Source organism: Syngnathus leptorhynchus, chromosome 22 (assembly GCF_054491065.1).
Source record: "Syngnathus leptorhynchus isolate UIUO chromosome 22, UIUO_Slep, whole genome shotgun sequence".
In the NCBI taxonomy this organism is placed as follows: Eukaryota; Metazoa; Chordata; class Actinopteri; order Syngnathiformes; family Syngnathidae; genus Syngnathus; species Syngnathus leptorhynchus.
The window spans coordinates 7,045,750-7,073,739 of NC_141216.1; the positions used below are offsets into that span (position 1 = coordinate 7,045,750).

General features: G+C 44.0%; 7 protein-coding genes and 1 long non-coding RNA gene across 13 annotated transcripts; 4 read left to right on the top strand and 4 right to left on the bottom strand.

The window, feature by feature from the left end:
• The first annotated feature begins 242 nt into the window (after positions 1-242).
• Positions 243-8,220, top strand: LOC147039850 (carnitine O-palmitoyltransferase 1, liver isoform). The gene is made up of 19 exons (XM_085903066.1): positions 243-454; positions 1,756-1,908; positions 1,991-2,130; positions 2,207-2,378; positions 2,463-2,564; positions 2,669-2,806; positions 2,913-2,990; positions 3,084-3,191; positions 3,463-3,550; positions 4,434-4,629; positions 5,499-5,687; positions 5,761-5,866; positions 5,945-6,061; positions 6,125-6,289; positions 6,376-6,504; positions 7,073-7,228; positions 7,321-7,434; positions 7,503-7,595; positions 7,664-8,220. Exons 2-19 carry the CDS (start codon positions 1,768-1,770, stop codon positions 7,787-7,789), a joined length of 2,358 nt encoding a protein of 785 aa, XP_085759192.1. The 5' UTR covers positions 243-454; positions 1,756-1,767; the 3' UTR covers positions 7,790-8,220.
• A 149-nt stretch (positions 8,221-8,369) lies between these two features.
• Positions 8,370-14,125, top strand: LOC147039851 (troponin T, slow skeletal muscle-like). Of its 2 annotated transcripts, XM_085903080.1 has the most exons (13): positions 9,381-9,411; positions 9,536-9,953; positions 10,031-10,044; positions 10,235-10,258; positions 10,348-10,366; positions 10,592-10,652; positions 10,756-10,872; positions 10,946-11,023; positions 11,088-11,201; positions 11,263-11,372; positions 11,446-11,536; positions 11,663-11,703; positions 11,780-14,125. In XM_085903080.1, the coding sequence occupies exons 2-13, from the start codon at positions 9,931-9,933 to the stop codon at positions 11,823-11,825; spliced, it is 738 nt and encodes a 245-aa protein (XP_085759206.1). In that variant the 5' UTR covers positions 9,381-9,411; positions 9,536-9,930; the 3' UTR covers positions 11,826-14,125. The 2 variants fall into 2 exon arrangements, with proteins under 2 accessions (XP_085759205.1, XP_085759206.1); XM_085903079.1 differs by having other exon boundaries at positions 8,370-9,953.
• On the bottom strand, positions 11,123-14,855 carry dnaaf3l (dynein axonemal assembly factor 3 like). 2 transcript variants are annotated; one of them, XM_085903073.1, is made up of 10 exons: positions 14,640-14,855; positions 13,854-13,960; positions 13,685-13,778; positions 13,467-13,621; positions 13,224-13,403; positions 12,898-13,143; positions 12,697-12,835; positions 12,514-12,628; positions 12,334-12,408; positions 11,124-12,252 (listed from the first exon to the last, which is right to left on the bottom strand). In XM_085903073.1, the coding sequence occupies exons 1-10, from the start codon at positions 14,719-14,721 to the stop codon at positions 12,108-12,110; spliced, it is 1,338 nt and encodes a 445-aa protein (XP_085759199.1). In that variant the 5' UTR covers positions 14,722-14,855; the 3' UTR covers positions 11,124-12,107. The 2 variants fall into 2 exon arrangements, with proteins under 2 accessions (XP_085759198.1, XP_085759199.1); XM_085903072.1 differs by having other exon boundaries at positions 11,123-12,252; positions 13,685-13,960.
• Positions 14,522-21,368, top strand: LOC147039853 (uncharacterized). Of its 2 annotated transcripts, none has more exons than XR_015063259.1 (4): positions 14,522-14,772; positions 15,817-15,875; positions 16,510-16,787; positions 21,275-21,368. It is a non-coding gene; the product is annotated as an uncharacterized LOC147039853 (long non-coding RNA). The 2 variants fall into 2 exon arrangements; XR_015063260.1 differs by lacking the exon at positions 21,275-21,368 and adding an exon at positions 17,980-18,110.
• On the bottom strand, positions 15,086-18,092 carry syt5b (synaptotagmin Vb). Of its 2 annotated transcripts, XM_085903076.1 has the most exons (9): positions 17,948-18,092; positions 17,123-17,302; positions 16,870-17,045; positions 16,667-16,765; positions 16,423-16,590; positions 16,192-16,359; positions 16,000-16,114; positions 15,703-15,836; positions 15,086-15,611 (listed from the first exon to the last, which is right to left on the bottom strand). In XM_085903076.1, the coding sequence occupies exons 2-9, from the start codon at positions 17,295-17,297 to the stop codon at positions 15,402-15,404; spliced, it is 1,245 nt and encodes a 414-aa protein (XP_085759202.1). In that variant the 5' UTR covers positions 17,298-17,302; positions 17,948-18,092; the 3' UTR covers positions 15,086-15,401. The 2 variants fall into 2 exon arrangements, with proteins under 2 accessions (XP_085759202.1, XP_085759203.1); XM_085903077.1 differs by lacking the exon at positions 17,948-18,092 and having other exon boundaries at positions 17,123-17,384.
• On the bottom strand, positions 18,703-20,337 carry LOC147039855 (ferritin, lower subunit). The gene is made up of 5 exons (XM_085903082.1): positions 20,171-20,337; positions 19,988-20,092; positions 19,431-19,577; positions 19,239-19,364; positions 18,703-19,087 (listed from the first exon to the last, which is right to left on the bottom strand). The coding sequence occupies exons 2-5, from the start codon at positions 20,087-20,089 to the stop codon at positions 18,938-18,940; spliced, it is 525 nt and encodes a 174-aa protein (XP_085759208.1). The 5' UTR covers positions 20,090-20,092; positions 20,171-20,337; the 3' UTR covers positions 18,703-18,937.
• Positions 21,369-21,497: 129 nt separating the features above from the next.
• Positions 21,498-26,022, top strand: LOC147039856 (receptor-type tyrosine-protein phosphatase H-like; the record flags this gene model as incomplete). Its single annotated transcript, XM_085904618.1, has 17 exons — positions 21,498-21,514; positions 21,640-21,713; positions 21,781-22,032; positions 22,101-22,352; positions 22,426-22,677; positions 22,744-22,974; positions 23,047-23,310; positions 23,388-23,481; positions 23,549-23,599; positions 24,149-24,236; positions 24,318-24,408; positions 24,474-24,544; positions 24,652-24,786; positions 24,871-24,993; positions 25,059-25,219; positions 25,345-25,480; positions 25,575-26,022. Coding segments are annotated over 17 exons (2,433 nt in total), but the record flags the coding sequence as incomplete, so codon positions are not given.
• LOC147039857 (putative nuclease HARBI1) lies at positions 25,872-27,969 on the bottom strand. 2 transcript variants are annotated; one of them, XM_085903074.1, is made up of 3 exons: positions 27,678-27,969; positions 26,560-27,187; positions 25,872-26,447 (listed from the first exon to the last, which is right to left on the bottom strand). In XM_085903074.1, exons 1-3 carry the CDS (start codon positions 27,915-27,917, stop codon positions 26,059-26,061), a joined length of 1,257 nt encoding a protein of 418 aa, XP_085759200.1. In that variant the 5' UTR covers positions 27,918-27,969; the 3' UTR covers positions 25,872-26,058. The 2 variants fall into 2 exon arrangements, with proteins under 2 accessions (XP_085759200.1, XP_085759201.1); XM_085903075.1 differs by lacking the exon at positions 27,678-27,969 and having other exon boundaries at positions 25,873-26,447; positions 26,560-27,671.
• Between the last annotated feature and the right edge of the window lie 21 nt (positions 27,970-27,990).

The following is a 27,990-nucleotide window of genomic DNA, read 5'->3' on the forward strand; positions in this document are numbered from 1 at the left end:
GTAGTCTCATTATGCCACAGGGAATATTGATACAAAGAAGTATATTATTGACAGTGTGAAATACTAATATTGATTATTAGATTTATTATGAAGCATATGTACAGTACATAATATTGTACTTCAATTGAAATCTGACCAATCAAATATACTTGAAGAATGTTACACTTCAGATAAGAATTTTGCTTTCGAGCAATATATTTTGAAAAATGGTTTTACTTTAATACCCTAGATACCCGAGGTTGCGGCCAACGGTGAACTCACTAACCTTTACACGATTGTGACATATGCGACAGTACGTGAAGGCAACATCAGGTCCATTCAAGGAGTGCAGACGGTTTCAATGTACAGTTTGCAGCCGAGAGGGCCGATTACACTACGCTGACGGATTCTGTGGGTGTTTTTCGGAAAGTTTTTCATCTGAATTCTTCGTTTCCTACCCCGTAAAGGCCAGCAGGTATGACAACACGAGCGTGATGGTTAATGTGTTATCGTCCAAGGCGACGCGAAGATTGTGGCTAACATTACAGTCATGGAGCTAGTTCCAGTCAGAATGGTCTCGGCGTTGACGGATGAAGATCGCTGTGTGTTTTTTATTCCCCCCCCCCCCCCATCGAACTCACTTATATTGTCAACGTTTCATCTTAAAATACATCAGCAAGAAGGCTGTGGAAAATAGAAAATGTTCATATTAAGGGGACGGAGGGTAGAATGTGTAGAACAGGAACTAGCTCTTAGCTAGCGTCAAAGGTCTTGTGTCTTTTCCGTCAACGTGTATTAAAGCACTATGCAATTTGCATAACAAGGTAAGCTGCAAACAAACACTTTAAAAAAAAAAAAGTCGTATAACCGTTCGAAAAAAATGCTTGCCAGCAGCGATGTTATGCAAATCCCCATAAAATCTCCACAACTTGCTCTGTTACGTCACTCATTGTTCACGACGAGTTCTAACTTTTACTTTCTGGCGTCGTCGTATTCAATCCTAATCACGTTAAAACGTGGACACCGTTTTAATGTTTGGACATTTTTCTTTAAATCCACGAATGATAATTTGTTAACTGTGTTATCTGCGTGTACTTTTTTTTTTTTTTTTTTTTTACAATCATGTCCAAGGGTTGCAACTGAAACATCATTTCCTCCCAAATTTAACAGATATGATCACCAATAAATAAAATGCAAAACATGAGAAAGGCTACACTGGTGATAATGGTTTTATCCACGCAAACAAAAGAGTGTGTGTAAAGGCCTATAAAAGCAACTTTTTTCCTGGAGCCACACCTACAAATGTCAGAGAAAGAAAAACAGCTCTATAAAAACGACTGTACTACTAAGATCTCATGACTGGTATGAGATTTGAAGATATGAAATAAAGTGCTCCCAATTTCCTACATGGAGATTAACAATCACTTTAAAGCTGCATGCTAATTTGATGTGTAAATAGACGCAGTTCTCCTCCAATTCCATCCACAGCAGTAAGTGTGATGTCATAAGCTATTTTGGGATCAAAATCAATTCCATTTGTGAGGCAAACTCCACAAAGGGTTTTGTACTTATTTGCTTACAACCAGTTGTCAGCCTTGCAGTCTACGGCCACGATGGCCTTTATCTCCTTTATCGTTCTGACTGACAGTTTGCATGGAGTCCCATGATTAAGTGGGTCAGTTCGGGTATGAGAAGCAGCCGCTTAGAGCGGTCCACGTGACCCGCCGAACGATCTCGCCTAACCTCTGTCGCACGTTCCTCTGACCCATCGTACAGCACGCGGTCGTCATGGCAGAGGCCCACCAGGCAGTGGCCTTCCAGTTCACCGTCACCCCGGAGGGCATCGATCTACAGCTGTCCCATCAGGCCCTCACCGAGATCTACCGCTCGGGCCTCCGCTCCTGGAAGAAACGTATCATTAGACTCAAGGTATGTTTGCTTTCGCCCCAAGTCAGCACTCGCATACACCATCGGGATTAGCAATCAATCCATCCTCTCCTCCGCCAAACAGAACAGCGTGGTCACGGGAGTGTATCCCGCCAGCCCGTCTTCGTGGCTCTTTGTGGTCATTGCCATCCTTGCCACAATGTACACTCGCTCCGACCCTTCCATGGGACTCATAGCCAAGATACAGGAGCACCTGCCCGTCAGGTACTCGCGTTGATTTGGAAAACTCACCGAAATGATCTTAAAAAAAATTGCCGTGTGTTCTTTTCCGCTCCCACAGCCAATCCATGAGCAGCCAATGTCAGACGGTGGTTTCGGCGGTGCTCTTCAGCACGTTGCTATGGCTCCTTCTCATCTTCACCATGCGCCTGTGCCTCAAGCAGCTCCTCTCCTACCACCGCTGGATATTCGAGCAGCACGGCAAGATGTCCACCACCACCAAAGTCTGGGTGGTCAGTCCGTGTAGTTTTGAAGTACTTTTGTATTATGATTCTTTGTTTTGATGTAATAACCACGCGCTTGTGTCCATATGCCAGGCACTGGTCCGCATCTTCTCTGGCAGAAAGCCTCTGCTCTACAGTTACCAGGGCTCGCTGCCAAACCTGCCTGTGCCGGCCATTAAGGACACGCTCAAACGGGTGAGTTGCCATGTGACGCGCAGGAAATGACGGCTGCCTACAAATGGCTTTGTCATCATTTTATCGGAGCCACTTTTGTTGTCCACGTTTACGCGTCTACCCAGTATTTGGAATCCGTGCGTCCGCTGATGGATGACACCGAATACGAGCGGATGACCAAACTGACCGGCGAATTTGAGAGCCGCCTTGGAAATCGCTTGCAGTGGTATCTCAAACTCAAATCCCTCTGGGCCGCCAACTATGTGAGTGTAACTTCCACTTTCCACAATGTATCCCTTTTCAAAGTTTCTGTGTCGCTACATTGAAGATGACTCCGTTGTCGCATTAAATAAGTCTTTTGTGTTTTAGGTCAGCGACTGGTGGGAGGAATATGTCTATTTGCGCTGTAGGAGTCCTATTATGGTCAACAGTAACTATTACGGAATGGTAGGTCCCCTTTTTTCGGTGCCAAGATCTTTATTTGATTTTGATCAATATTGTCAGAGTTGCCGTTTGATGTGTCATTTCTTTTCTTCCCAGGACTTCCTGTACGTGACCCCCACCCCCATCCAGGCAGCCAGAGCCGGCAACACCATCCACGCAATGTTCCTGTACCGCCGCAAGCTCAACAGAGAGGAGCTCAAACCTGTGAGTTGTGCCATACCCTTAAATGGGATCTTGAAGTCATGGAAATCTCGCATCTTGTATCAGGTTTTTTTTTTTTTTTGTAATCATGCACATTCATCATCAATCTGTGGAGTTTTATTTATCTCCTTTTTTTTTTTCTGTATTTTTTCATTGTTGACATTTATGCAAAGACCCTCATGTTCTTATACCACGCTTGTGTACGTGTATATGTGTGTGTCCCCCCCCCAACTCTCTTTGCTTGACTATATGTCCCCCCCCCCCCACCTCTCAGAGTCGTATACCCGGCACTGTCATTCCTGTGTGTGCAGCTCAGTGTGAGAGGATGTTCAACACCACACGCACTCCTGGAGAGGAGACGGGTAAAGAGACAGACATGGACGCACACAGACACACACACACAGACACAGGCACGCACATATTGTGCCAACATCCCCTCAAAAGGTCCTTCGATGGAAAAAACCAAACAAAAAATGTTGTGTGTGAGTCCTGTCATCCCTCACCTGTCACCTTTCATCGCGTTGCGTTGCGCTCCGTCCGGGCCCGTGTCTTAACTAACGTCTGCTTTCTTATCTACCCACACGTCACCTTCTCTCACCTCTCCTCGATTTCTTTTCCCTTTCCGTCCTCTTGGCTTTTCTGTCTTTCTTCTTCTTCCTCCCACTCAGTGGTTGTTGAGGTCTGCAGTTCCTTGCTGCTCCTATCAATTTGAAAGGATGTTTGACACATGTCGAATCCCTGGAAAGCTAACAGGTAGCGTTTCAACTTTTTTTACATCAAACCGGATTGTCCTCCATTTTCAATCTGTAGATGTAGAAGGAGACCACCAACCAGCGTTGGAAAACTAAAAGTGGATCTTTTGTTATTCATTTGTAAGTTGAAATCATAAGTATTGCATCCGTTCACTCAGGCCCAGTGCTCGTTTCGTCGGAACTTCCAGACAGCCCTTCAGATGATGCTGCGAGCGTAGGCAGTCGTAAATGAAATCACTTTGGCAAACGGCAGCTGTCGGTGCGATATGCTCATTCACAAATAGCTACGTGCCGCTGAAATCAAGCCAGCCGCGAGGAATGCGGCCCTAAATAGATGGATCCCGATACCAAAGAGAGCGCCCGCCGCGTTGCCAACTTCGACAGAACCGAATTGCAGAATAAAACTTACACACATACAACTCAAGATTCTCAAGCTGTGTATTACCCGAGCAAGGTGTTGAATCAAACACCAAAAATGTTTTTCCTCTTGAAGACACCGTGCAGCACTGGGAGGACAGCGACTCCGTGGCCGTATACCATCGAGGACGCTACTTTCGGCTCAGGGCGTACCAGGCGGGCAGACTGCTTTCCCCCCGGGAGATTGAATTCCAGATTCAGAAGATCCTTGATGACCCTTCCCCACCCTGCACGGGAGAAGCAAAACTTGGTGCCCTGACCGCCGGCGATAGGTGAAAAGCAACAACTTTTATTTTTAAATTTAACAAAAGGCAAACTACCGTAATTTTCGGACTATAAACCAGCCATAAAATGCCCAATATATATATATATATATATATATATATATATATATATATATATATATATATATTCCCTGCGCCGCTGACATCGGACTCGTTGTAAGTTGCATTTCTAATTATTCCACAGACCCTTATAACGATATATAAAGTATAACCATCATATAACAACAATATTATCAAACCCTCTGTGTCACTCCTAATCATTAAATTCATCGATCAAATTCCTCGTCCTTTATGTCAACAACGCCGCGTGCGCGCCGCACAGATCTAGATAGAACTATATTGTAGCGTTAACAAAGGACCAGGAAAGACGTGGGTTTGGTAAACGGCTCTTTATTTAACAAAAGAAGAGTTCAACGAGCCAACAACTACTGAACTATAACGATAAAAACATATACAAGTTGCTACACCAAATAAAATATATCAAATAACTATAACATAAATAAGTTTTTCAAACCTTGTGTCACTCCAAATCATTAAATCCCTTCAAATGTGGGGCCCTTCGTCATCCCGTGATCGAATCCTTTGTCCTTTATGTAAACAACCGCCGCGTGGCACCGGTGACGTCACTTGCAGTTCAAATGACAGTAACCCCTTGCTACATCGCGGTTCGTTTATCGCGGTTTCACTACATCGCGGATTTTTGAATTTTGAACATTTGTGGAAAAAATCACATAAGTCGCTCCTGAGTATAAATCACCCCTCCACCCAAACTATGAAAAAAAACGCGACTTATAGTTAGAAAATTACGGTATTAGTTTTTTGTTTTTTTTTAAATGTGGCTTTTTTCTTTAATGCAGAATTCCATGGGCACAAGTCAGGAGCAAGCACTTCAGCACTGGCATCAACAAGCGGTCGCTGGACTACATCGAGAAAGCCGCCTTCTACGTGGCACTCGATGACGACGAGCAGGGCATGACGGGAGACGACCCGTCTGGGAGTCTGGACCGCTACGCTAAGTGCCTGTTGCACGGCAAATGCTACGACAGGTAGTTTAAGCATTGATGACTTCAATCTAGCCTATTTTGTCATCACAACATCCATCTTTGATTTGTCATGCAGGTGGTTCGATAAGTCTTTCTCGGTGGTCTTCTTCAAGAATGGTAAAACCGGTATCAACGCCGAGCACTCGTGGGCCGACGCGCCGGTAATCGCTCATCTGTGGGAGGTGAGCCGCTCACGTGCTAATGGATCTGAACGCCGACAGTTTTTAAAAATAACTTTTCTGGGGGTTTTTTTTTGTCAGTACGTTTTGGCCACCGACTGTTTCCAGCTAGGTTACAACAGCGAAGGTCACTGTAAAGGCGATGTGGACCCGTCGCTAACAGAACCTCTTAAGCTCACGTGGAAAATACCTCCAGAGGTTAGTAGGACAATTTTTCAGACGGGGCGAACGTTGATCCCTGCGTGTTGACACGTTTCACAGTGCGAGGATCAGATCTCTCAGTCCCTGGCGGTGGCCCAAGCCCTGGCTGACGACATCGACTTCCACGTGATATCTTTCCGGGACTTCGGGAAGGGAAAGATGAAGAAATGTCGAATCAGTCCGGACGCCTTCATCCAGGTGGCTCTTCAGTTGGCCTACTTCAGGGTGAGGAACGCCTGGAGGACTTTTGGAATCTTGAACAGAAGCTGCAGTCTACGTGTTACAAATGAATTTTGATTGTGACCTTACAGAATCGCCAAACGTTTTGCCTGACCTACGAGGCCTCCATGACCCGACTGTTCAGGGAAGGCAGGACTGAGACGGCTCGCTCCTGCACCAATGAGAGCAGTGCCTTTGTCAAAGCGCTCGTTGGCGGAGAGGTGAGATTGTCCACTTTGTGGCTAGAAGGTATGAATTCCTAGGATGTACGTGTCATCGATAACTTGCAAGTGTTAAGCTTCAAGTTTTGAGCGAGTCATTATTTAAGTTGAGCAAGTCATTTAATCAAGCTCTGTGACAGCATTTTTTTTAAAACAGTACATTAATGGCGCCCTCTTGTGGCAACAATAGGCAAAGTTCTCCAGTGCATGTCAATGAATGACTTTTGAAACAGTTTTTGTAACAAACGGAAAAGGTTATGTTTGACCACCAACTATACAGGGTGGCCACAAAGTCACGCGCCAATGTTAATTAAAAAAGTTATAGTAGTAACATTTATTCAAATTCAAAGTTCTTTACAAGTCTTACAAATGCTCGATATGTTCGCCGTTTGCAGCTATGCACGAGCCAATACGAAATTCAAGAAATAAAAAATTATATTAACAAAAAATAAATATTAACATTGGTGCGTGACTTTGTGGCCACCCTGTATTTTTCAGCTCAACTCTAAAGTTAATCTGGTCTTTTTTTTTTTAACATTACCAAAAACTGCTTCCCCCCCCCCACCAGTCAGAAGACGTATGCAGGCGTCTGTTCCGCACAGCATCCGAAAAGCACCAGAACCTTTGCCGCATGGCGATGACTGGCGCCGGCATCGACAGACACCTCTTGTGCCTCTACATCGTGTCCCAGTACCTCGGAGTGGAGTCGCCTTTCTTGAAAGAGGTCTTTTTTTTTTTTTTTTTTTTTAATAATTACATCATTGCAATGAGTCTCCTCAGTCGCACAGCTTCAAAAGATCCCGTGGTTCCTTATAGGTCTTGTCCGAGCCCTGGAGACTGTCCACCAGTCAGACATCCATCCAGCAGGTGGAGCTGTTTGACTTTGTGAACCACCCAGACTACATTTCCTGCGGGGGAGGCTTTGGTCCGGTAAGGTGTAGAGATAATTGTTATGCATTTTTAATTTCAAGATATAAATAGTCCATTTGTCTTTTCAGGTGGCCGATGACGGTTACGGGGTGTCGTACTACATTGTGGGAGAGAGCTTGATTAACTTCCATATCTCCTGCAAGCACTCCTGTCCCGACACCGTGAGTTCACGACCTCTCCACACTTTAAAGTCCGCCATCAAAATGACCATTTTGTGTATTCTTCCAAGGATGCCCATAAGTTTGGTGCTCAGATCAAAAAAGCCTTGCACGACCTGCTGGAGCTGATGACCCCAGGCCAAAAAGAGCCCATCAAAAGCGAGGAGAGTGGACCCCAGGTCAAGAAAAACCTGTAGGCGCTTCCTCGGTGCGGAGAAAAGGGATCCACGAAGGGAAGATGTTTGAGCCGACGTTACTGATGCAGGGAAGTCTGGGCGTGTTCTCATGTTTCGGAGAATCGAAGAAGCCACTAAACTAAGCAGCCAGCTCAGGAGAGGAAAATCAGTAGAAGTGAGCTGATGTTTTGACCACATCAATTTAATATTTGTCAGGGTTGGACACAGAATAATGCGTCATTCGGTTCCACTAGGGAGTAATAATCTTTTTTTTTTTTTATTTAAATTCTATTTATCTCAACAGTACAGTTGCTATAAGCTTTTCCTTTGTATAAGGGCATGTTTATGTTTTGATACCGTTGAATGCTCTGAGTATTTGCGCCGCTACCTGGAACACACACACACACACACACACACACACACACACACACACACACACAACCAGTATGAAACATTCCTTCACTTAAACATTTTGCCTTGCACTACAGTAAAATGTTGTGATTCTTTGTTCTGTGCCAAAGGTTTTTGTCTTTCAAATGCATGCCGGGCATTTGAAATAATGGTTACGTTCGCTCCAAGTATCAATGTTTTGTTTTCTTTTGGGTTTTTTTTTTTTTTAAATCTCTCTTGTCCTTGATAAGCACTATAACAATGCAACATCTATTTTTAAACTTGTGTAGGTCGGATGTGGTCACGCGAAACATGGAAAGATTGATTTGTTTCCTTCCCCCCCCCCCCCACAGGCTCACTGTTCTATTGCTTTTATTTGAATTTTTAATGCAATATTGCAAGTTTAACATAAAGACATTCTATAAGAAATAAGTGCTTGTCATGTGCTTTATTTGTTGACATGTTTTTCTGCAAGGAAATCAGCGCTGATCTCGAGATTGATATGTTTAGAAGGAAAAAAAATGGTTTCTTTTGTTCTGAGCTGCCACCACCTGTCTGTTTTTGTCTTCTCATTTCAGCTGTGAGCTCAGCAAAGAGGCGCTCGCTCTCGAGCCGCTCGCTCTCGAGCCGCTTTGCCAGACTTGGACTTCAGCTCCCAAAAGCCGCCAATAATCCGTTTGCTGATTTTTATTCTGCGTCCCCTCCTTGTCACCCCCGCCGAAGCCTTTTATAAATGAGCCGGTGCCCCACAAAGTCTGCTCATTACGCCTCAACATCCATCTGACACGAAACTGGTAAGTACGTTACTCCAGATTTTATGCATCAATGCATTGATTTTTTTAAATGACCTGATTTAACAAAAATCTGCAAAAAAAATACTGAGTAACTTATTATTTTTTTATTTTATTTTTAATGCATGTCATTTCATTTTAAGCCTTTTCTGTTGGGCTGTAACAGATTAATAGAATTTCCATTTAGTTCAATAGGGAAATATAATTTGGGATGGTGGTGAGGAAGTAAATAAAAATATATATAATAAATCAAATAAACTCACATCGCTTGAGGAATAACGTGGCCAATCCCTTGTACGTTGACCTTTTGCCATGTTTATTCCCATCGCCCTGGTTTGAATGTGCTTCATGGTTAGCCAAAGCTCTCAACAATGCGAAGCCTTCATCCATCATGTTGATGCCTTTGTTGGGATAGGTCCCTGTTATTAATCGTTTCGGTGACCACTGTCAACATTTAATAAGGTGCATTCTTTTTTTCTTTCTTCGGTGCTTATGATTTGACATCAATTTCGACTCAAATCGCTGAAGTGAAGTTGTGAGCAGTAAGTGTATAAAAATCAAAGTATGTTTTTGTGTTCAACCTAAGAGGTTCCCCTCAGGTCGACCCCGATGCAAGCGGATTCGACGGTAATAAGAGAGCCGGCGGTTGGTGTTAATAGTCGCCGGCTGACTGGTTCTAAGCCCCTCTGCCGAGCAGGCAGGCGTCCTTTGGAGTAAATCAAATTAAAACAAGAATGATCAGCCGTGTATTACCTCGGCCTTATCCCGGCTGACGTGATTCAGCCGCAGCTTTGTGGTATTGTCTTTCATCAAAGGTAGAGAGTCATGTCATGTGTTGTTCAGTGTATTGAAGTGATTTTCAGCTATTCAAACAAATGAGTGAAATGTACTATATAGCGTACAAAGAAAATCAAGTCTACCCTGTTGAAAAGTATATGAATTGCAGAAATCTTTTTCTTCTTCTTGTGTTTTAGTATTACAATGTCTGATGTAGAAGATCATGGGTGAGTAAATAATCTTTTTCTTGTTTCCCAAACATGATATTTGACTTTTTAACACGTGTTGTATTTATCCCATCTAGCGTGCACCAGGAAGGTAAGGATCAAATCTTTTTTTTTTTGTTTTGTTATGATTTATTTTCAAGATCAGGGGATGCTTTGAGAATAATTGTCAATTGTTTGTCTATGTGAAGCCCTTTGAGACTGCTTGTGATTTAGGGCTATACAAATAGACTTGACTTGAATTTGATCCCATTTATCACTTCTGACCTCTTTTTCCTCCACAGAGGAAGATGAGCAAGGAGAAGGAGGTAAGCAAGTATGCGAGGATACCTTTGCCAATGCTGGTTGTTTGCTTTTTGGTGCTTTTCAATCTTAATCCTCTGCTGTTTTGTTGAAGGAGAACGGCCCAAGCACAAGTAAGTATCTCTTTTACGTCACATTTACTCTGTGAATAAAAATATATTTGAATTGTATCACTTATTTGACGATCATTTTTACACAACTCTCAAGCAGTTTTTCTTCCTGTTATTGAGCCAAAGCATATTTACCATTAGAAAAAAAGGACGAGGCGAGATGTTTCAGGTGTACCTAATGATGTGGCCTATGAAGAGTTAGATTTTTTCAGTTTGTTTGTTTTACAGGCCGTTGGCAACACAGCTCGCTCCCCCAAAGATCCCAGAGGGCGAAAGAGTTGACTTCGATGTATGTTATTATTTTTTTTTTTTTACAGTATTTTTTTTATTGTGATTGATAACATTGAGGGGGGAAAAAAAAGTTTCATGCTGTTTTTGTGGTTTGCCATCAGGATATCCACCGAAAGCGAATGGAGAAAGATCTTCTGGAGCTTCAAACTCTGATTGATGTCCACTTTGAGCAGAGGAAAAAAGAAGAGGAGGAGCTCATTGGGCTGAAATCGAGGATTGTAATCCTTTTTTTTTTTCTTTTTAATGCAGAATACACAATCAAAATCCCAGATTCATAAATGTGTGTTCCAGGAGAGTCGCCGTGCAGAAAGAGCCGAGCAGCAGCGCGTGAGGGCGGCAAAGGAGCGCGACAGACAGTCCAGGATTGCTGTGAGTAACCAGCCTGAGCATCTCAAAAGGTCACAGCTATGAAATGTAACTATGGCATCTCCAGGAGGAGAGGCAGAGAAAGGAGGACGAGGAGGCCAAGAAGAGGGCGGAAGACGAGGCCAAGAAGAAGAAAGTGCTCTCCAACATGGGAGCTCACTTTGGAGGATTCCTGGCCAAGGTTGGAATTTGACACTGTAGACAAATCACAGTTGATGTTACTGACGATTGGCTGGGTGCAGGTGGAGCAGAAGAGGGGCAAAAAGCAAACGGCGAGGGAGATCAAGAAACAGACGCTGTCAGAGAGGAAGCAGCCGCTTGCTATTGACGACCTGAGAGAGGACGCGCTCAGGTTACTTTGGATAATTGCCATTTCACATCCGCAATAAATGTACATTTACTTTTTCAATCCAATTGTCTTTTAGAAAAAGAGCCGGGGAGATGTGGGAATGCATCTACCAGCTGGAGTCAGAGAAATTTCAACTGGCGGAGAAAATGAAGCGGCAAAAGTATGAGGTGAGTCCAAAATTGCAAGATGGTGCATTTTACAACTCTGATTGATTGATTTATTGATTTATGTCTTTATTTATTTCCTTTCCTTTCCATTCCATTCCATTTCTTTCTTTCTTTCTTTCTTTGCAGATCACCGTTCTTCTGAACAGAATCCAGCATGCTCAAAAATTGTGAGTCGATGAGACAAAGCAGTGTGGGTGCGACCGGTGGCGATATACTCAAAGATCTTTTCTTGTCTTGGAGCAGCAAAAAGGGTCACGGTAAGGCCAAGTTTGGAGGACGCTGGAAGTAAGTCGACACTCTCGAGTGACAAAAAAAAAACCCAAGGTGGCGATGGTCTTGTGGGAAGAATTTTGCAGTGTCACATCACATACGTAAATAAATTGCTGTGTTACACGCAAAACTTGCGGTTGAATTTTTCATAACCTGACCTATTAATCGTCCGGCCAGTTTAATCAAGCAATATTAGCGCGTTGCGACTGATAATGACATTTAATTATTGTAAACGTCAAGTTATTTTCGTCAAGATATTTTTCCAAAATTAATCAATTATCATCACTGTGTACAAACAGTGTCACTTGTCTTTGTGTGGTTGAAAAACAGCATGAAGGTCATCACTCTTTGCCTCCGGGGATGGTTGGAATCCGGCTTCCAGACACAGCCTGGACACTCGCTGGGCAAAACCAGCTTCTTGCTCTTTATTTAGGTCCAAAATGTACCTGAGGGAGTAAAACCAACATTCGTGAAAAGGATGCTAAACATTACCATGGTAACAAGCCGCGATGATATTCCAAACTCACTTGGCCAACTCCACGACGAGCACAGCATCTGGTGCTGCAATCTGCCGGATATTCGGACCTAAATGGTGCGCGCAGCTTCACAGCGTTTAACAGGAGTGGCCACATAAAAAAAAAATTACTTTTACTTCCTACAACAAAAAAACATTGTGAATATAATTGCATTATTTCTAACAAAGTCACCTAGTTGAGACGTGGATGATGTCATAAAAATGGGCAAATTTGCATTTTTCCGGCATCTTCCCAAGGGAATCCAAAGGCAGGAAATTGACGGAGACCCCTTTAGGACGCATCAAATCTGAAAAAGGAATCACAAATCCCCCACGTGGAGTCAACGTTGTCGTCAAGCTCCGACACTCGGCTTACCTTTGACTGCGATATGCTCGTTATTCCTAAGTGGGTGCTTCTCCTCTGTGCTTGAGGGAGGAGTCGCCAGGCGTTCTTGTCTCCTGTACATCAATCTGAATATTTCCAGCATATTTGCAAAGGAAATGTCCTGTGCTGTCTACAGATAAAAACCCAATGAGTCTTTTTTTTTTGGACGCAATGATTTGCACTATCATGTACCTTCATATGTTGGCCGTTGTGCGTCTTGAGCAAGCTCTGATCTTCAGTCTCGATTCCAAAGGCCAGGTAAGGACTGGACACAATGTCCCCCCAGTAGCCCCTCAGGGCCACTCTGTCCCCTCTCTGGTTGAACGCACGAAACGACAGCAAACTGGGGTTGCTAATTTGGTAGACGCCTTCCCTCAGTTCAAAGGCCAGGCCGCTCTCCCTCCAGCGTACGTACTGATGCTTGTTGATAACGCCACACTGTGGCGAGAGTAGAAAAAGACAGCTAAAAGATTTGTGGTGCATGTGTGTAGGGATTTTTTTTTTTTTTTTTTCATTACCCCCTTCTCATGTAGCTTCATATTTAGGTCCCAGTCAAAGCATCCTTTCTTGGAGTCGTAACGTGTCCCGAGATGCCGCCTGACTCGGTAATCCCATGCCTTGGAAATGGAGACTGGAGCAGTAGAAGAAGACTGGATCCAGGATTTCAAAATCCCGGCCAGCTCATCCCGCTCCTTAAACTGGACACGTTTCAAAAAGTGAGTCTTTTTTGCAAAGGGGATGTTTTATAATCACTCGGGCACCTTAAGGAGAGACGTATTGAAGCAGGGGTGCACGTCTGAGTCGGGGATGTCACTGACGTGGAGCAGAAGCTGCGACGCAGCGCGTTTCACCGTCTCGTCCGTTTGACTGCGGATCACGCTGTTGCCAAACACTTCCAGGAAGGTCTCTGACTTCTCTAAGAAGGTGAAAAGGTCGTGTTAAATGGCCAGTTTGGGAAAGGTGCAGAAAGACACCCTACCGTTAAGTCCCATCATTTCCTGGGGAGTCAACGCCATGTAAAGCAGCAACATCTGTCTGGCAACCACCTCCAAGCAGTTTTCAAACAGCCATACCTGGAACGAAGCAGAAAGACGTTTACTCCTCATCGTGCCTTCCCGAAGTTTCGGGTGTGAAGACGTGAAGCTCACATTGAGGACATCCTCATCCCTCAGACCAGACAAGGTCTTCAGAATATGTCTGGGATCTCCGCTGCCGACCAGTAAAACGTTGACTTCCCCTTCATGTCTCACGGGGCCTGGTCAGATGAAAGAGACTATTTAGACAAATGTATTGGGACACTTATATTAGCATTTTTTCAGGTCCCAATCTTGCGTCTTTACAGTGTTTGAAAAGTACTACAATTATTGTAAAATGATTGCATTCATTTGCTGTAAATAGTTCATTTATTTTCTCTTGTATATCATGAAACAAGTATTTTACTATTTATAAGAAATTTGAGATATCACAATCCTCAGATTGGCGTTTTCCCACAGTATTTTGGGAAAATACTGTGGGAAAACGGTATTAATTTTTAATTAATTTAATTAAAAATTAAAATCCTTTTTAATGTATTATTTTTTTTAAATAAACCTTTATTGTGATTTATTTTCAATTAAAGACGAAAAATAAAGATCTAAAACTTATCAGTATGGCCTTTTACTTTTTTTTGTGGTGGGGTTCTGCCTCTAAAATGTATTTTTTAATCATTCAAACTCGCCAGATTTAATTTTCACATTCTCGCGAGAGTTGATCGCAACACTTCTGGGCTAGCACGTTCTCGTGAGAGTTGGTCGCAGGTGATTTTGTATGTATGAACTTGTAGTTCGAACACAGTTTAATTCGGTCAGTGTCCCTCGTAAATAAAACATGTTATGCGAGATACCGATAGAGATATTTGTAAGTGTCAAGTGTTTTTAAAGATGCTGCTAGCACACCTGTACTGATAAGGTCTCGAGCTGGACTGAAGCCCCACCAGTTGATGCAGCCCGCGCCTTCTGACGGCCGTCCGGCGGTCATGGTGTCTCGGGAACACTTCGGCGGAGTTCCGTGGACGCCAAACTAACAACCGTGAGTGTGTTGGAGCGAGTTTATCGCCTAAGTTAGCCTACGAGCTAGCACCTGGAGTTGAGCTATCGTTGCCTGGCAACCGTTTGTTTGTGTTTTATACGCATGCGCAGTCTGCTAACAGGATGTTTCAATGTGTTTTTGCCCTTTCTACGTGATTATTTCAAAGCGACATTGCGTCATCATGTCCTCTTTTATAAGTCAAGGTGTCCACAAAGTAGGTTCATTGTTACAGATTTGAAAATAAAATGACAATTAGATTCTTAATTGCCATTGCACAATGCATAACGAATGAAACTATAAAGTATCTGTTTATTTCAAATAGAATAAAGGATAGAATTTTCCACAAATTGTATACAAAGACATGCACGTTAATATGAGCAATAGCATACATACAGCACATTTACATTTGTTTTCACTTGATTGGCATACAGGTCTACATAGTCTTAGTGACTGTATTACACAAAGGAAAAGAATTCTAAAAACATTCTTACACAAAAATTGCCTTGCCTGGTAAAAAGAAATACCAACACAGCATTTCATCTTGATTACATTTTGCAATCAAAACATGCAAAACACAAGGGAAGAGAGAGAGAGAGAGAGAGACAACAACAAAAAACAGCGAGTACAGTTCAGCGAGGTTTGGCTTTGAGCGCCGAGTCGACTTCCTCCTCTGGCAACAGCGTGTGCCACTGAGCTACCGGACGTCTGGGATTGGCCAACATGTCTGACCAGTGGCGCAGGCCCACGCCCGTGGCTCCATAACCCATGAAGGTCTTTCCGATGGGATCGTTGCTGCCCAGTTTATCATAGTCGTACACCGTGATGACCACCTGCACTTTCTGAATCAGGCAACGCAAATATTTGTTCATTCCAATATGCACAAAATAAATAAATACTCGTTTGTAGCCACAAATTCATCCGAGGGCTCACCTGTATCTGTTCAAAGGGGACTTCGAAGCTGAAACTCTCATTAAAGTAAGGATTGAGTGTGTTTTTCTTGACTGTTGTCTTCTTCTTCTTGATACGTTTTCCATTTTGCTGCAGGACAATCTTCACGTATGGATCTTGAGAAGATAAAAAAAAAAAAAAAAGGCAGATGACAGGTAGGTAATCCCTTGTATTTTTGTGGGCCAGCATTCCGCTTCATCACTGATCTACTTTCCTTAATCCTTGAATAAATATATATATATATATTTTTACTTGTATGCAATGACGTCACAAGTTTACCCGATAAGCCCCCGACATCCATTTTCTTCAGATTCTTTGCCTCCATGATATTCACTGTCAATTTCCCAGCGGTGGGGACGTATCTCAAAGAGATGCAGACGTCACCCAATTTCTCCTGTCGAGAGGAATACGCGCGTAGTTAGGGTTTCCTAAAATCAAGCCGAAGGCACGCGGGAATGAACGAGAATGTACCTCTTCCTTTTCCACACTCTCCAAATCCCTCCACTGTTGTATGGGTTGGCCCAAATCGACGCTGTTCATCGGGATCTTGATGTCGCCGATCATGTCGTGCTTGGAGAAACGATCGAAGTCAAAGACCTGAAGCACCAATGTCTTTCCGCCCAACTCTGCGTAGGGGATCTAGAGAGAAGCAAATGACAATGAGGCACTTGAAAACCACTTCATCCGACTAGTCCTCCTTACCTTGAAGACAAAAGTCTCGTTGAAAACCGGACACAAATTCTTGCGCTGAACCTTGGTTTCGTACTTCTTTTTTTTGTCCGGCAACAGGAAGACTTTGACGTAAGGGTCTGAGGTGCCCCCCATGTCCATAGCAGCCAGATCTTGAGCCTGAAGGATTCCCACGATGAGCTTCATGGGAAAGAGAACAATCCTCAGGTGAAGGAATTTTGAGGAGAATTATTTCTTTGTGTCGCAGGAGAGCCACCTGGGAATCTGTGAAGCTGTAGTCCAGAGAGAACTCCAATTTGCCCAACTTTTCCTGCTCTTTCTCCTCTTCCTCACCTTCCCTCTTCACCTCGCCCTCCTACAAGGACATCATCATAAGAGTGAGTAGTCTTTCACCATTAGTAAGGCCGTAAGGGGGTGCTTCAGGGTTTTGTATTGGGGCCCCTCTTAGTTGGGATTTACCTTCTCTCCGGTCTCGCCTTCACCTTCCTTTGCCTTCCTGCGGCGCCCTGTCTTCCTCTCTCTCACTTTCTTGGGCTTTTTCTTCTTTCCAAAGCATTTTTTGAAAACGCAAAAGATGAAGCACGCCACCAACACTAGTACCACCAGGACGATAGCTCCTACCGCCCACATGGGAACTGCGATAAGATCCAAAAAAAAGAATTAGGGATAGATTTCCGGTGCCCTCGTTCATGATTCGTTTGCTACAGCTCACTGGGTAGCCGCTCCAGTTCATTCATGAACTTGTCCTTCATGTGGTCGTAGTCGTGGCCGGGGTGATGCTCGGAGTGGCCGTGGTGTTCCGCGCCCGGGTGCTCCTCCTCAGATTCCTTCTCGGGCATCTCGGCGGCCCTGCCCACCCGAAAGCCACCGTTCCTCACCAGCTTCATGTCAGCTGCCAAAATATAGCACAGCTGCGTATGTACACTGACTGGTGTAATCCCCGCCTCGGTCTGTTGCGCTACAGCCAGGAGTGTAGAACATCTCTAAGCTAGAAGCTCGACATGGCTGACCCTAATCCCTCGGTTTGCCCCCCCCCCCCCCTCACACGTTTTTCTCTCCACCGTCTCCACCTCGTTTTCTCTGCTTTTGTGCTCCTCGGCTTGCACGTACGTGGATTTCACTTTACAGAATTAATCCTGAAAGCTTAGATGAAAAGTTAGCTTCTTTCGTCATGCTCAATTTTGATGCAAGTCAGAAAGGGATTCGTTTAACCTTATTGTCAATGTAGCTGGCACAACCTTGATACATTTTCGATGTTATGGATCTCACTAGATTGTGTAAATGTACTTAATAAAGTGTCCCGTTAGTGTCTTCCCTGGATGATGACAATCTCAACTCACCTTTTTAATCATAATGTAAACATATCAAATTTTTACTGAGTTATATACGTTTTTTTTCTCCATCAGTGTGATATATCAGTTCGGATTATGTCAATTGCATTTAATCTTGAATTTTCAAACCACTTGATTACATCATCTGAATACTACCACGGTTTCTTAGCCATCTTTCAGATGAATTCAAACAAAATCCATTTTACCTGATCTGATGGCACCCTTTTGCCCCCAAAAGTTCCCTTTTGTGCTGGAAGCCGTCACACCCGCATCATTCCCTCGACACGACTGGCAGCCTCCCCGTGCCGGTGTCCATCAAAGCTAAAACCCTGGCAAATCACTCGAGCAGTGTTGGAACTTAATCTCCCCCCCCCCCCCCCCCACTTTCCCCACCCATCACTACTTCCACTCATCATATTAAAATGCTGACCACACATCTGTTGTTTTGTGTCCAATTGAAAAGGTCTCGGCTTTTTGCACTCTAACTACCACACGTTCGGAACAATTGTTTTTCTCACAAGGTGTCAAAAAGTTCCTTCAAATGACGTTGCGTTCATCCATTAGTGACCACTCATAGCGCACCCAAGCCTTTGCTAATCTCCTCAGGGTAGCTTTGCAGTCCTTTGCATCTAAACTCTTGAATTTGGCGGAAGGCTTAGGTCCGTATATTATTTAGGGCGTGTGTGTGTCCCTGCATGATGAGATTACACTATGCGGCTGTGAAGAAAGGGAGACATCCTCCTTATCTTTGCTCTAACATGACATTTTGTTGGATTTTTTTTTTTTTAAACAGACCTCGGGCTTTTGCGCTTGGGGCCAAATGTCCGACTTTAAGTGGGCACACTAAGCAAAGTCCTGCTTGTTATCTTCACTGTGTTCTATATGTCGGTGCTGACCTGGCATATCATAGCATTTCTGTACACAGAGTACTTGGCATAGGACAATGTTGACAAAAATGAGGTGCTGGCATAGTTGGAGTTTATTCAGTTGGACCAATCGGAATGTAAGAAATGTGAAAGTAGGAAAATGCTACTTGGGAGCACCATAATGTTAAACAAGAGGTTTGTTTGGAGGTATTTCTGGCTACTTGGCATCTGCACTACAATATTTCCTTCAACCATAAAAATTTAGCGGTCTTGACAGAACAAATGCAGCAAAGGAGGTTGATTCATGCTTTTTTTTTTTTTTTTTTTTTTTTACAAGGTGTGCTTGTCAAAGAGGTATTCTCCCAAGAGGCTGTGGCTTTCGGACTCTGTGATGCGTTTCAGGCTGCCGACATGGTCGCCCAACTTTTTGATGGTTTCGTGGCTGTCGGTGAGGAAGTTCTGCTCGAGGAAGTCGCAAAACTACAGGGGGGGAAAAAACAAAAAAAACTTAAACAGGCTTTGAGCCAACAATCCCAATTTTAGTTCACCGTCTAACACGTGCATTTAAATGAATCACAATTTGGCTATATGCTAACAAACAATGCAAAACCCCATAGAACGGCTAACTTACCTGGGGGTCACGATTGGTGTCAGCCTTGCGGTGTGCTTCCAGAATACACGTGTTCATGGCCTTCTGGTAGTCCAGGGAGAAAGACATTGCATCCAGACCACCTTTCCAATCCTCCTTAGATGGTTTCTGCAGAATACATTACTTCAATAAACATCACTGGGGGGTCGACATGACAACAAAATAAAAACTTACAGCAATAGTCAGCAGCAAAATGCGACCCCCTCTCACGTTCTGATACCCGAGCAGCTTCTCGGCATGTTCTTGTTCCTTTCCAGAGAGCTCCAGGAAAAAGCTGGAAAATTTATTCAGGGCAACATCATCCCTGTCAAAGTACATGCCCTATAAAAGACAACAGAATAGTGTTTTACAATCTCAGTGCAGACTTGTGAGAAGTACATCCCTCTCCAAAAATAAAAATAGGGCGATTTAGTTTGGGGGTAAAATTCAAGGATCAACCTAAAATACACGAGAACCTTTCTTAATTTGAATTAATGCAAAATAGCCTTATGGATGACACAAAGTAGTGACTCGATCAACAACAGGACGTGCATTTAAACATTAGGAAGAAGTCAAAGTTCACCTGCAAAAACACACCACGCAGGTTCTCCACGAAATTTCACCGACATGCATGTGCATTCAAAAGTTTAGACAAAGTTCACCCACAAAAGGTTTTCATGTATTTGCGGTTGACCCCAAAATTTCACCGTAAAGCCGAATGTCACTCGATTTTTGCAATAGAATATAATTACCAGAGAAAGGTAAGTGTAGGACGCATTTAGTTTTAAGTTGATGAGTTTGTTGATGTCGGCCTCACATTCAGCGTGAAGGTTTTGCCTTACGACAGACTGCATTTCCTAAAAAAAATCAAATCAAACAATGTTTGCACAAATGTCAAGGTGATTCCAGCAGGAAAAAAAGTTAAGCACGCTCACCAACAACTTGCGACTTTTTCCTCACTTCTTATAGCCTGGCGTCGTTTCGTCTGTCACGTTTGCCTTTGGGTACTTGAATGCAGCTGCGACTCCCCCTTTTAAAGAAGAACACAAAAGAAAAAAAAACAGGACCAGCTAGCATTGGCTAGTTCGCTTGGTGTGCTTATGTGTCAGTCTCTACTGCCATCTGTCGTATCGGGGGCTCATTGCAACTTGGTGATCAACAAGCCGCAATATCTGTTGCATCATCTGAACATTTTCAAGATTATTCAAGTCAATAATATGAATAATAAATAGTCAGATATCGTTTAGTTTATGTCATTGAATAGATGGTTAACATATTTATTGTACCTAATTAGATACCTAAATATTTGTAAAAATAATTGGACCTATTGTCATTTGTTTTATTTTCTCAAATGATTGATTCGTTCATTATAATTACTTATCCACGGTATCCAAAAGGTTCCTAATGTACTGAGTTGTTTGTTTGTTTGTTTACATTGTTCCTCATAGACCTTTTCTATACGTAGATCAAATCAAAAGGCTCAAAAGAATTCATGTGAAGTAGCGCTTGAATGTTTTGCCTGTAATGTGTAAACCTCATGAGGAATAGAGTGTATCATTCTCACACCTTTATTTCCTCAATGCAACCAATAAATCCGCAAAGCATATCAGACTGGTGATTTTGACGTGTATATTGCGTTCATAAGGAAGTTACAGGCAGGGCAAAGGTCATAGTGCTCGTAAAAAGGGACAGAAGCGAAGCCTCGGTTGCAGAGGTTTCCAGATGAGTGCTCGATTAAGAATGAAGTCAACACTGCTGCCATGTAGTCAATTCTGGCACTTTAACCGCCAGCCTTAATTGCTGCATAGGTTTTTCACGAGAGATTTTTGACTCGGAGGAAATGGCGGCGTTTATTAAGCATTTAAGCTGTGACCACCTGTTGCTGTTTGTTGCCTTGAATCTGCTTTGGGTAAGATTCACTTTCACCTTGGTGAACATCTTGTAATATATTGAGGAGGAGGGATTCCAAATGTCAATCATTCAAAATATAAGCATTTTCATCTGCCTTGAATACGTCGCAAGTTCTGTTCTGTTTTCAGGGCGCCTCAAACTCAGTTGAAACATCAACACGACACACAACAGCGAGCAGTGCTAAAGTCTCGACGCTTTTTACTCCCACCTTGCCAAGCCTCAGTAAGGATGAGCTTCTGTTCCTCACGGATGAAATTTTGCCTATTCACCTGACTTGAACTCTTTTTCTCTCGTTAGCTCCTGAAAATGTTGCCGACGTGACGGCGCAGGACCAAAACGAAACCAGTGTAACACTTCAGTGGGATAAGGTGAACGATATCTCCACATACTTCCTGTTATACGATCTCCACGGCAACGCAAAGGAGGAGAGAGTGGAGCCTTCCCCGTATCAGACGTATGTCACACATGTGGTCGCTTTCCTCTCTGCTGGAAGGAAATATCATTTCCGGATCATCACAGAGTACCTTGGAGCAAACAGCACTGGATTTGTATTTTCTGCTCCCACAGGTAGGTCATATTTTTCTTTTCTTTTTTTCAGAGTCAGTCACATGTGACATTTATTTTTATATCGTAGCACCCCGGAATGCAAAAGGCTTCAAATCCATTCAAAGAAATTCCAGCAGTATCACTCTGCAGTGGGACAAAGTGGACAATGTCAACTACACTATTGCGTTTAACGACATCGAGGAAGACGTCGGCGCAATCGAGGCGGAGCGGGTCACGCATACAATCGCGAGACTCGCAAGCGGCAGCGAATACGCATTTACGCTCTTCGTTGTGTTTGAAAACATCCGCAGCGGCGGGAACAACCTCACCACCGTCACAGGTAGCAAAATATTTGGACTTCCTGCTACTGTTCAAGTACGTTTACATTCCTACTAAACTCATTTTCAGCCCCTGAAGATGTTAAACATGTGCATGCGGTAACCCAAAGCGAGAGCAGCATCACTCTGTCCTGGAACAAAGTCGGCGATAGCACAACGTACATCCTGATGTACGGCAACCACGGCAATCACATCCAGGCCGACGGCTCCGCGGTGACGTACGAGGTCTCGTCACTCGCCGCCGGGACGAAATACAACTTCACTCTCTTGACTGTGTTTGGGAACGTTACCAGCACCGGGTTCACCTTTGACAAAGCCACGGGTATGTAGCGTGCTAGTGTGCGACTATCCCGGCCGCTTATGCTACTTCAAACTGCGTCTTTCGTTGTCATCAGTGCCCTCAATGGTGACAACGGTCCACGTGAGCGAGCGTTCTGACACTGGTGTGACTCTGATGTGGGAGACGACGGAGCTGAATTGGAGCTACTTGCTTTGCATTGATGGAAAAAACGTCACCGTGGCAACAAACGGATCTTCAAATGCGTCCCGCTGGTTTCCATTGCGACCTGGCTCCGAGTATCAATTCATTCTGGTTACCTTGTTCTCCGGGCTGGCCAGCACCGCTTACAAGGGTTTTGTTGTTACAGGTATTGAAAAATGACAACTGCTCGCGTCTTGCAGTCTTTAATAAATTGTCATTATTTTCTCTGCAGCCATAAATTGCGCCAACGTGAGCTGGCGCGTCACGACCTCGTCGATCCAAGGGACGGTCGTGGGTTCGTTCACAAACGCAACAGCCTCCAATGGGTCTTCCTCTCACGTGAGTCCGGAAGGTCATCACGTGTCCTTTCGTGACCTTTATCCGGGCGCCACCTACGAGGTGTCGCTGGAATACCGAAAGAATTCCGCTCACTTTTTGCAATGTCAGCTCAAACTGACAACCGGTGAGTATCAACCTAATCTGGTTCTGTAAATTGTGGATATTTTACATTCTTATGTTTCCACTTCTCATTTAGTTCCACCTGATTTAACTGCTCAGTGTGAGTATTGGAAATCAGCCTACTCTGTTTTCATCGTTTGGGATAAGCCAGACGGTTTGTGGACAGCCGTGGAGGTGAACGTCAGCGGACAAACGTACAGAGTCCAAGGCATGAAAGAACGACATATCGAAATAGGCGGATTCCGACCGGCGAGAACGTACGCGGTGTCTCTGGCCTCGATGTCGGGGAGCGCCAGGAAGTCCAAAGCGTACGTTTTTCAGTGTCCCACTGACCCGCGTGGTAAGTTGATGTGCTGCGGTGCGCTGACAATCTTGTGCCATTTGGCAAACTAAAATATATTTGCAAATGTTATTTAGGAGTTATTGCAGGCTCGGTCATTTCTGTCTTGCTTTTTGGGGCCCTGGTGGGTTTGGCCATTTTTGTTTTGACAAAAAGACGAGCAAATAGCAGGTAGGCACTGCACATGATACTGACAACTTCTCATTGCTTGTGAGTCGAATCTTTGCTTTTTTTTTAGGAAGAAAAAGTCATCAGTTGGAAGCGGCACAGTTTCTACTAAAAAATCCAAGTAAGAATTTTTTTTTTTTTTTTTCTGGGCCACAAAACTGCAGTCAAATAACCTACAAGATACATAACAAAAATTTGGCCAGGTTGTTTAAAATCTAAGAAACATTTTAATATACAATACAGTGGTGCTTGGAGAAATGAGTGACCCAAAGTTTTCCAAATATTTTTTCATTGCTTTATAGCAACAGTGAGAGAAATATTTTCAAGAGGCTTCTGGTTGTTTATTTATTCTCTCATTGTGTATTTATAACAACCACAGAGTTTAGCCTTTAGTCTGCTAGCTTCAGGCTAATGCTAACGTAGGCAGCTGATTAAGAGATTTCGGTTTACCCTTATCATCAAACATGAGCTCATGGACGGAAAGGCAATGATGTCACAGCAAAGCCCCTCCCGCTCCTATCTGTCCATTCATATTGCTCTGATATCACCAAAGCCAAAAGGGGCTCGTGGGGATCATTTCATTAAGCGGCGGCGTTTATTTGAGATATTGATGCATGGGATCGGTTTACTCGTATGTCGTAAAGAGTAAGTTCAAATCCTTCTGTTCTAGTTCCAGAGATGTTCCTCTTGCAGAGTTCCCCGACCACTTCTACAAATTGAGCATGGACAAAAACAGAGGCTTCAGCGAGGAATATGAGGTGCTCCAAAAATAGATAGATAGATCTATATTTTGAATGGTTTTATTTTACCTGAGCGAGCTTCCAACCTTCTCACTCCAGGGCCTGGCTGTTGTCGGCCTCGAGCACACTCAGAATGCCGCTCTGGTGCCTGAAAACATGGAAAAGAATCGTTTCACCAACGTCCTGCCTTGTAAGTCAGTGAAACGTTTTTTTCCACTCTACGGCGCTGCTTTAACTCGGTTCTCAACGGGACAGATGACTGGAGCCGAGTGAAACTCCAAACTACAAACGGGAACTCGGACTACATCAATGCCTCGTACGTGCCGGTAGGTGGTGCTATGAATTGATAAGAGAACAATAAATCAAATCAAATGAACTTACGAGCGTATATCCATCCATCCATCCATCCATCTAAGCCCATTTACCTCGACAGGGTTACAACAGCAGCCGAGAGTACATCGCCACTCAGGGTCCTCTGCCCTCCACGGTCGGCGACTTCTGGAGGATGATTTGGGAGCTGAGAGTAAACGCCATCGTCATGGTAACCAACTGCACCGAAGGAAGATGGGTATGTGCTAAATAGTCACCTTTTTAATCAGCGGATATTTAGACAAAATTGTGTCTAATACGCAATTTTTTTTTTTTTCTTCAGACTAAATGCGAACATTACTGGCCCGCACATAGAGAGACTTGCCTTCATCAAGGGCTGACCATCACCACGGCATCTGAACAGCAAGAAACCAATTGGACCTTGAGGGAATTCCGAGTGAAACGTGTAGGATTGAGCTTCTCAAAATGTGTGTGTTACGCCAACCAGCGTTTGATTTGGATGTTTTATAGAAAAGCAAAACAGAAGAGAGGACAGTGAAGCATTTCCACTTCACTGCCTGGCCCGACCACGGAGTCCCTCAGTGTACGGATGTCCTGATCCAGTTCAGGGGGCTCATTAGACGCCACATGGAAACAAATGGGAGCAGAACCCCGACTGTGGTTCACTGCAGGTATGATGCTTTAAAAAAATAGACATGACACCCACGTCACGTCTGAAAAAAGAGGAACCGTTGTGCAATAAAGATAACAAGACCCGTTAGGATAGATGACACATGAAATGATATTTCTCTTTTAGTGCGGGAGTGGGCAGAACGGGCACCATTATTGCCTTAGATGTTCTGCTTCAGCAGCTGGACAGAAACAAGGAAGTTGGCATCGACACCTTCGTACAAAACATGAGACTGCGGCGGCCGCACATGGTGCAGACTGAGGTAACGGTCCTCGTGTTATTCCGGTTGCCAAACATTTATGTAAAACGGGTCCATGATGCAAAAAAAAAAAAAAACAATTCTGGTCCCTTTCCAGTCTCAGTATGTTTTCCTGCACCGGTGCATCATGGACTGTCTGCAGTCTCAAGGAGGCACTGATGAAAGCATCTACCAGAATGTGGATCTCATTTATACAAACGCCACAGCACTGCGGGAATTTAGCAAAACAGCAGTTTGAATCAGAACGTCACTCCAGAGGTAATCTATGTTGTAGGTTTTACTGCTCCAAAACGAGTCACAATTTAATTCAACTTGTGCTTTGTTTATAACTAATATAAAAGAAGACATTAACTGTACGTATAATTGACTCGAGATTTTATTTGATACATTTTTATCCAGAATGTGAAATGACACACCAGGTGACCATAGAATATTTATCAGTATTTTATTTACAATGACATTATCTTTAGAAACATTTTGCACTTGTAAAAAACAATTAAATATATTTGAGGATAGTTGATGAAATAGTTTTAATTGATAGTTGGAAGTATAATGAAGCAATGTCCCAAAAGCAAATATGGTCATTCTTGTTTCAGACGAGGTAAAACAGCAAAGTTATTATCGATGAGTTCCTGCCGGGCTCTCAGGACGTCCGGGCTAATACCTGCCGACTCACTGCGCCCATTTCTCGGCCGGGGGTCCACAAATGCGTCCATTCCGTGGGGCAGGGGGACCGAAAACTTCTTGGCAATGTTGTGCAAGACACAGCAGGCCTTTATGATGTCGGTTAACCTGTGCCGCTCGAAGCCCAGTTGAGTCAAACATCGGAAACGCCATTTCAGGGAGCGTAGCGTCTTCTGTGTCACCTCGTGGATCTTGGCGTGGGCTGCGTTGAAGTTTCTTTGAGGCTCGTCACGAGGTTCGGCCACAGGGGTCAGCACGCGTTTGCTTAAATCGTAGCCTTCCCCTCCTGTAAAGAAATAATCACGAGTAATTGTGCATTAGAAGACGAAAGCCGGGTATGATATAATTACACATTGAAGGGGGTGCAGCTGTCCAATAGGAGGCAGCAGCATCCTTACCTATGACCCAGTATTGTCCGTAGAGTTCTTCCTCAATTTCTCGTCCTCTAAACGAGGTGCCCCACAAGTCTTGTTCGTGCGTGCCGCCAGCGCAACATTGTTCCACGCTAAGGATGTTTCCGTCCAGGTCGCAAATCATCTGGCATACAACGGACGGATAGCCCAGAGAGTTGACGTACAATCCGAGCGCACCTTCGGCTATCCTGAAATGAGCCGGTGCCAGCAGGCCCAGCACGTCCGGGATCCCGCAGGAGTCCGCCACCATTTGAGCCATATCGATTTTGGCTCTGCGCGTTTGCGGGAACGAGATGAACTGGTCAGACAAACCGGCCACCACTTCGGACACGGTGAATACGATGTCGTCGCAGTCGGTCTGCACATTGAAGCGTTTCTTCAAAGCGGCAGAATAAGATCCATGGGCGTAGAAGTTGAGCGTCATCATAATCATCGCGTCTAAGGACAGGGGAGTGAGCAGGAATTTCTTATTGCGGACCCGCACGATGTCAGCCACGAACTCGATGCAAGCGCGGGTCAGGTGGAACAATTTGAACAAACTGGCGTCATCGTAACAGTCGAAACAGCTCCGACACTGAGAGTCCACTTCCTCGTCGTCGTCCAGGAGCTCCGCCTGGACAGCGAACCACATTGGCAAAGGGTTCGACATCCGCTAATACAGCAATGTCAACAAACTAACAAGACGCCTGGAGACGCTCCAAATAGCGGTTATGACGAGCGGCGAGTTCCGGATGTGAGCATTGTTTACTTGCTTCGTCGTCAAGTCTTGTGTAAAGAAAATATCGTTATCGCCCTCTTGTGGATGCAGTCGGAACGACTAGGTAATGCACAGTCATGTAAGTAGACTAGTACAGTTACTTATAGTGGTTGTCACGATACCAAAATTTGATTTTCCACGATTCTCGATAATCATTTGGTACCACGGTAAAAAAAAAAAATCCACGTTTGAAATCACTAATTTGTTTAAAACGGTTTAAACCGTTTAGTAAACTTGATACATTAAAAAAAAGAGCAGCAGTGGCATGGCGAATCTGTTCGCCCGAATTTCGGGTAATTATAACGTAACGTGGCACAACTGTGACAGTAAAGGGAAAATCACTCACTTTGAATTCCCTGAACAAGTCGGGGTGCCCGTATTTAAGGTGTTTGGCCATGTTGGACGTGCTTCCACGTTTGGTGCATACACTTCTCAAGCATGTTTTGCATGTTGGCTTGTTCAAATCCATAATTGCTCCGGTTGTATCCGTCTCGAATGCAAAATATTTCCACACACGACTCTTTAAGCGACCTGGCTTCAGAACAAGCCGGGGTGTTGAACTTCCACTCTCACTTGATGAAGCCATTGCTCCTATGAAAGCCCGCAAGATTTCTTCTTCTTCTTCTTCAGCCGCTAAATGCTGCTCCGTGCTGCTCGCA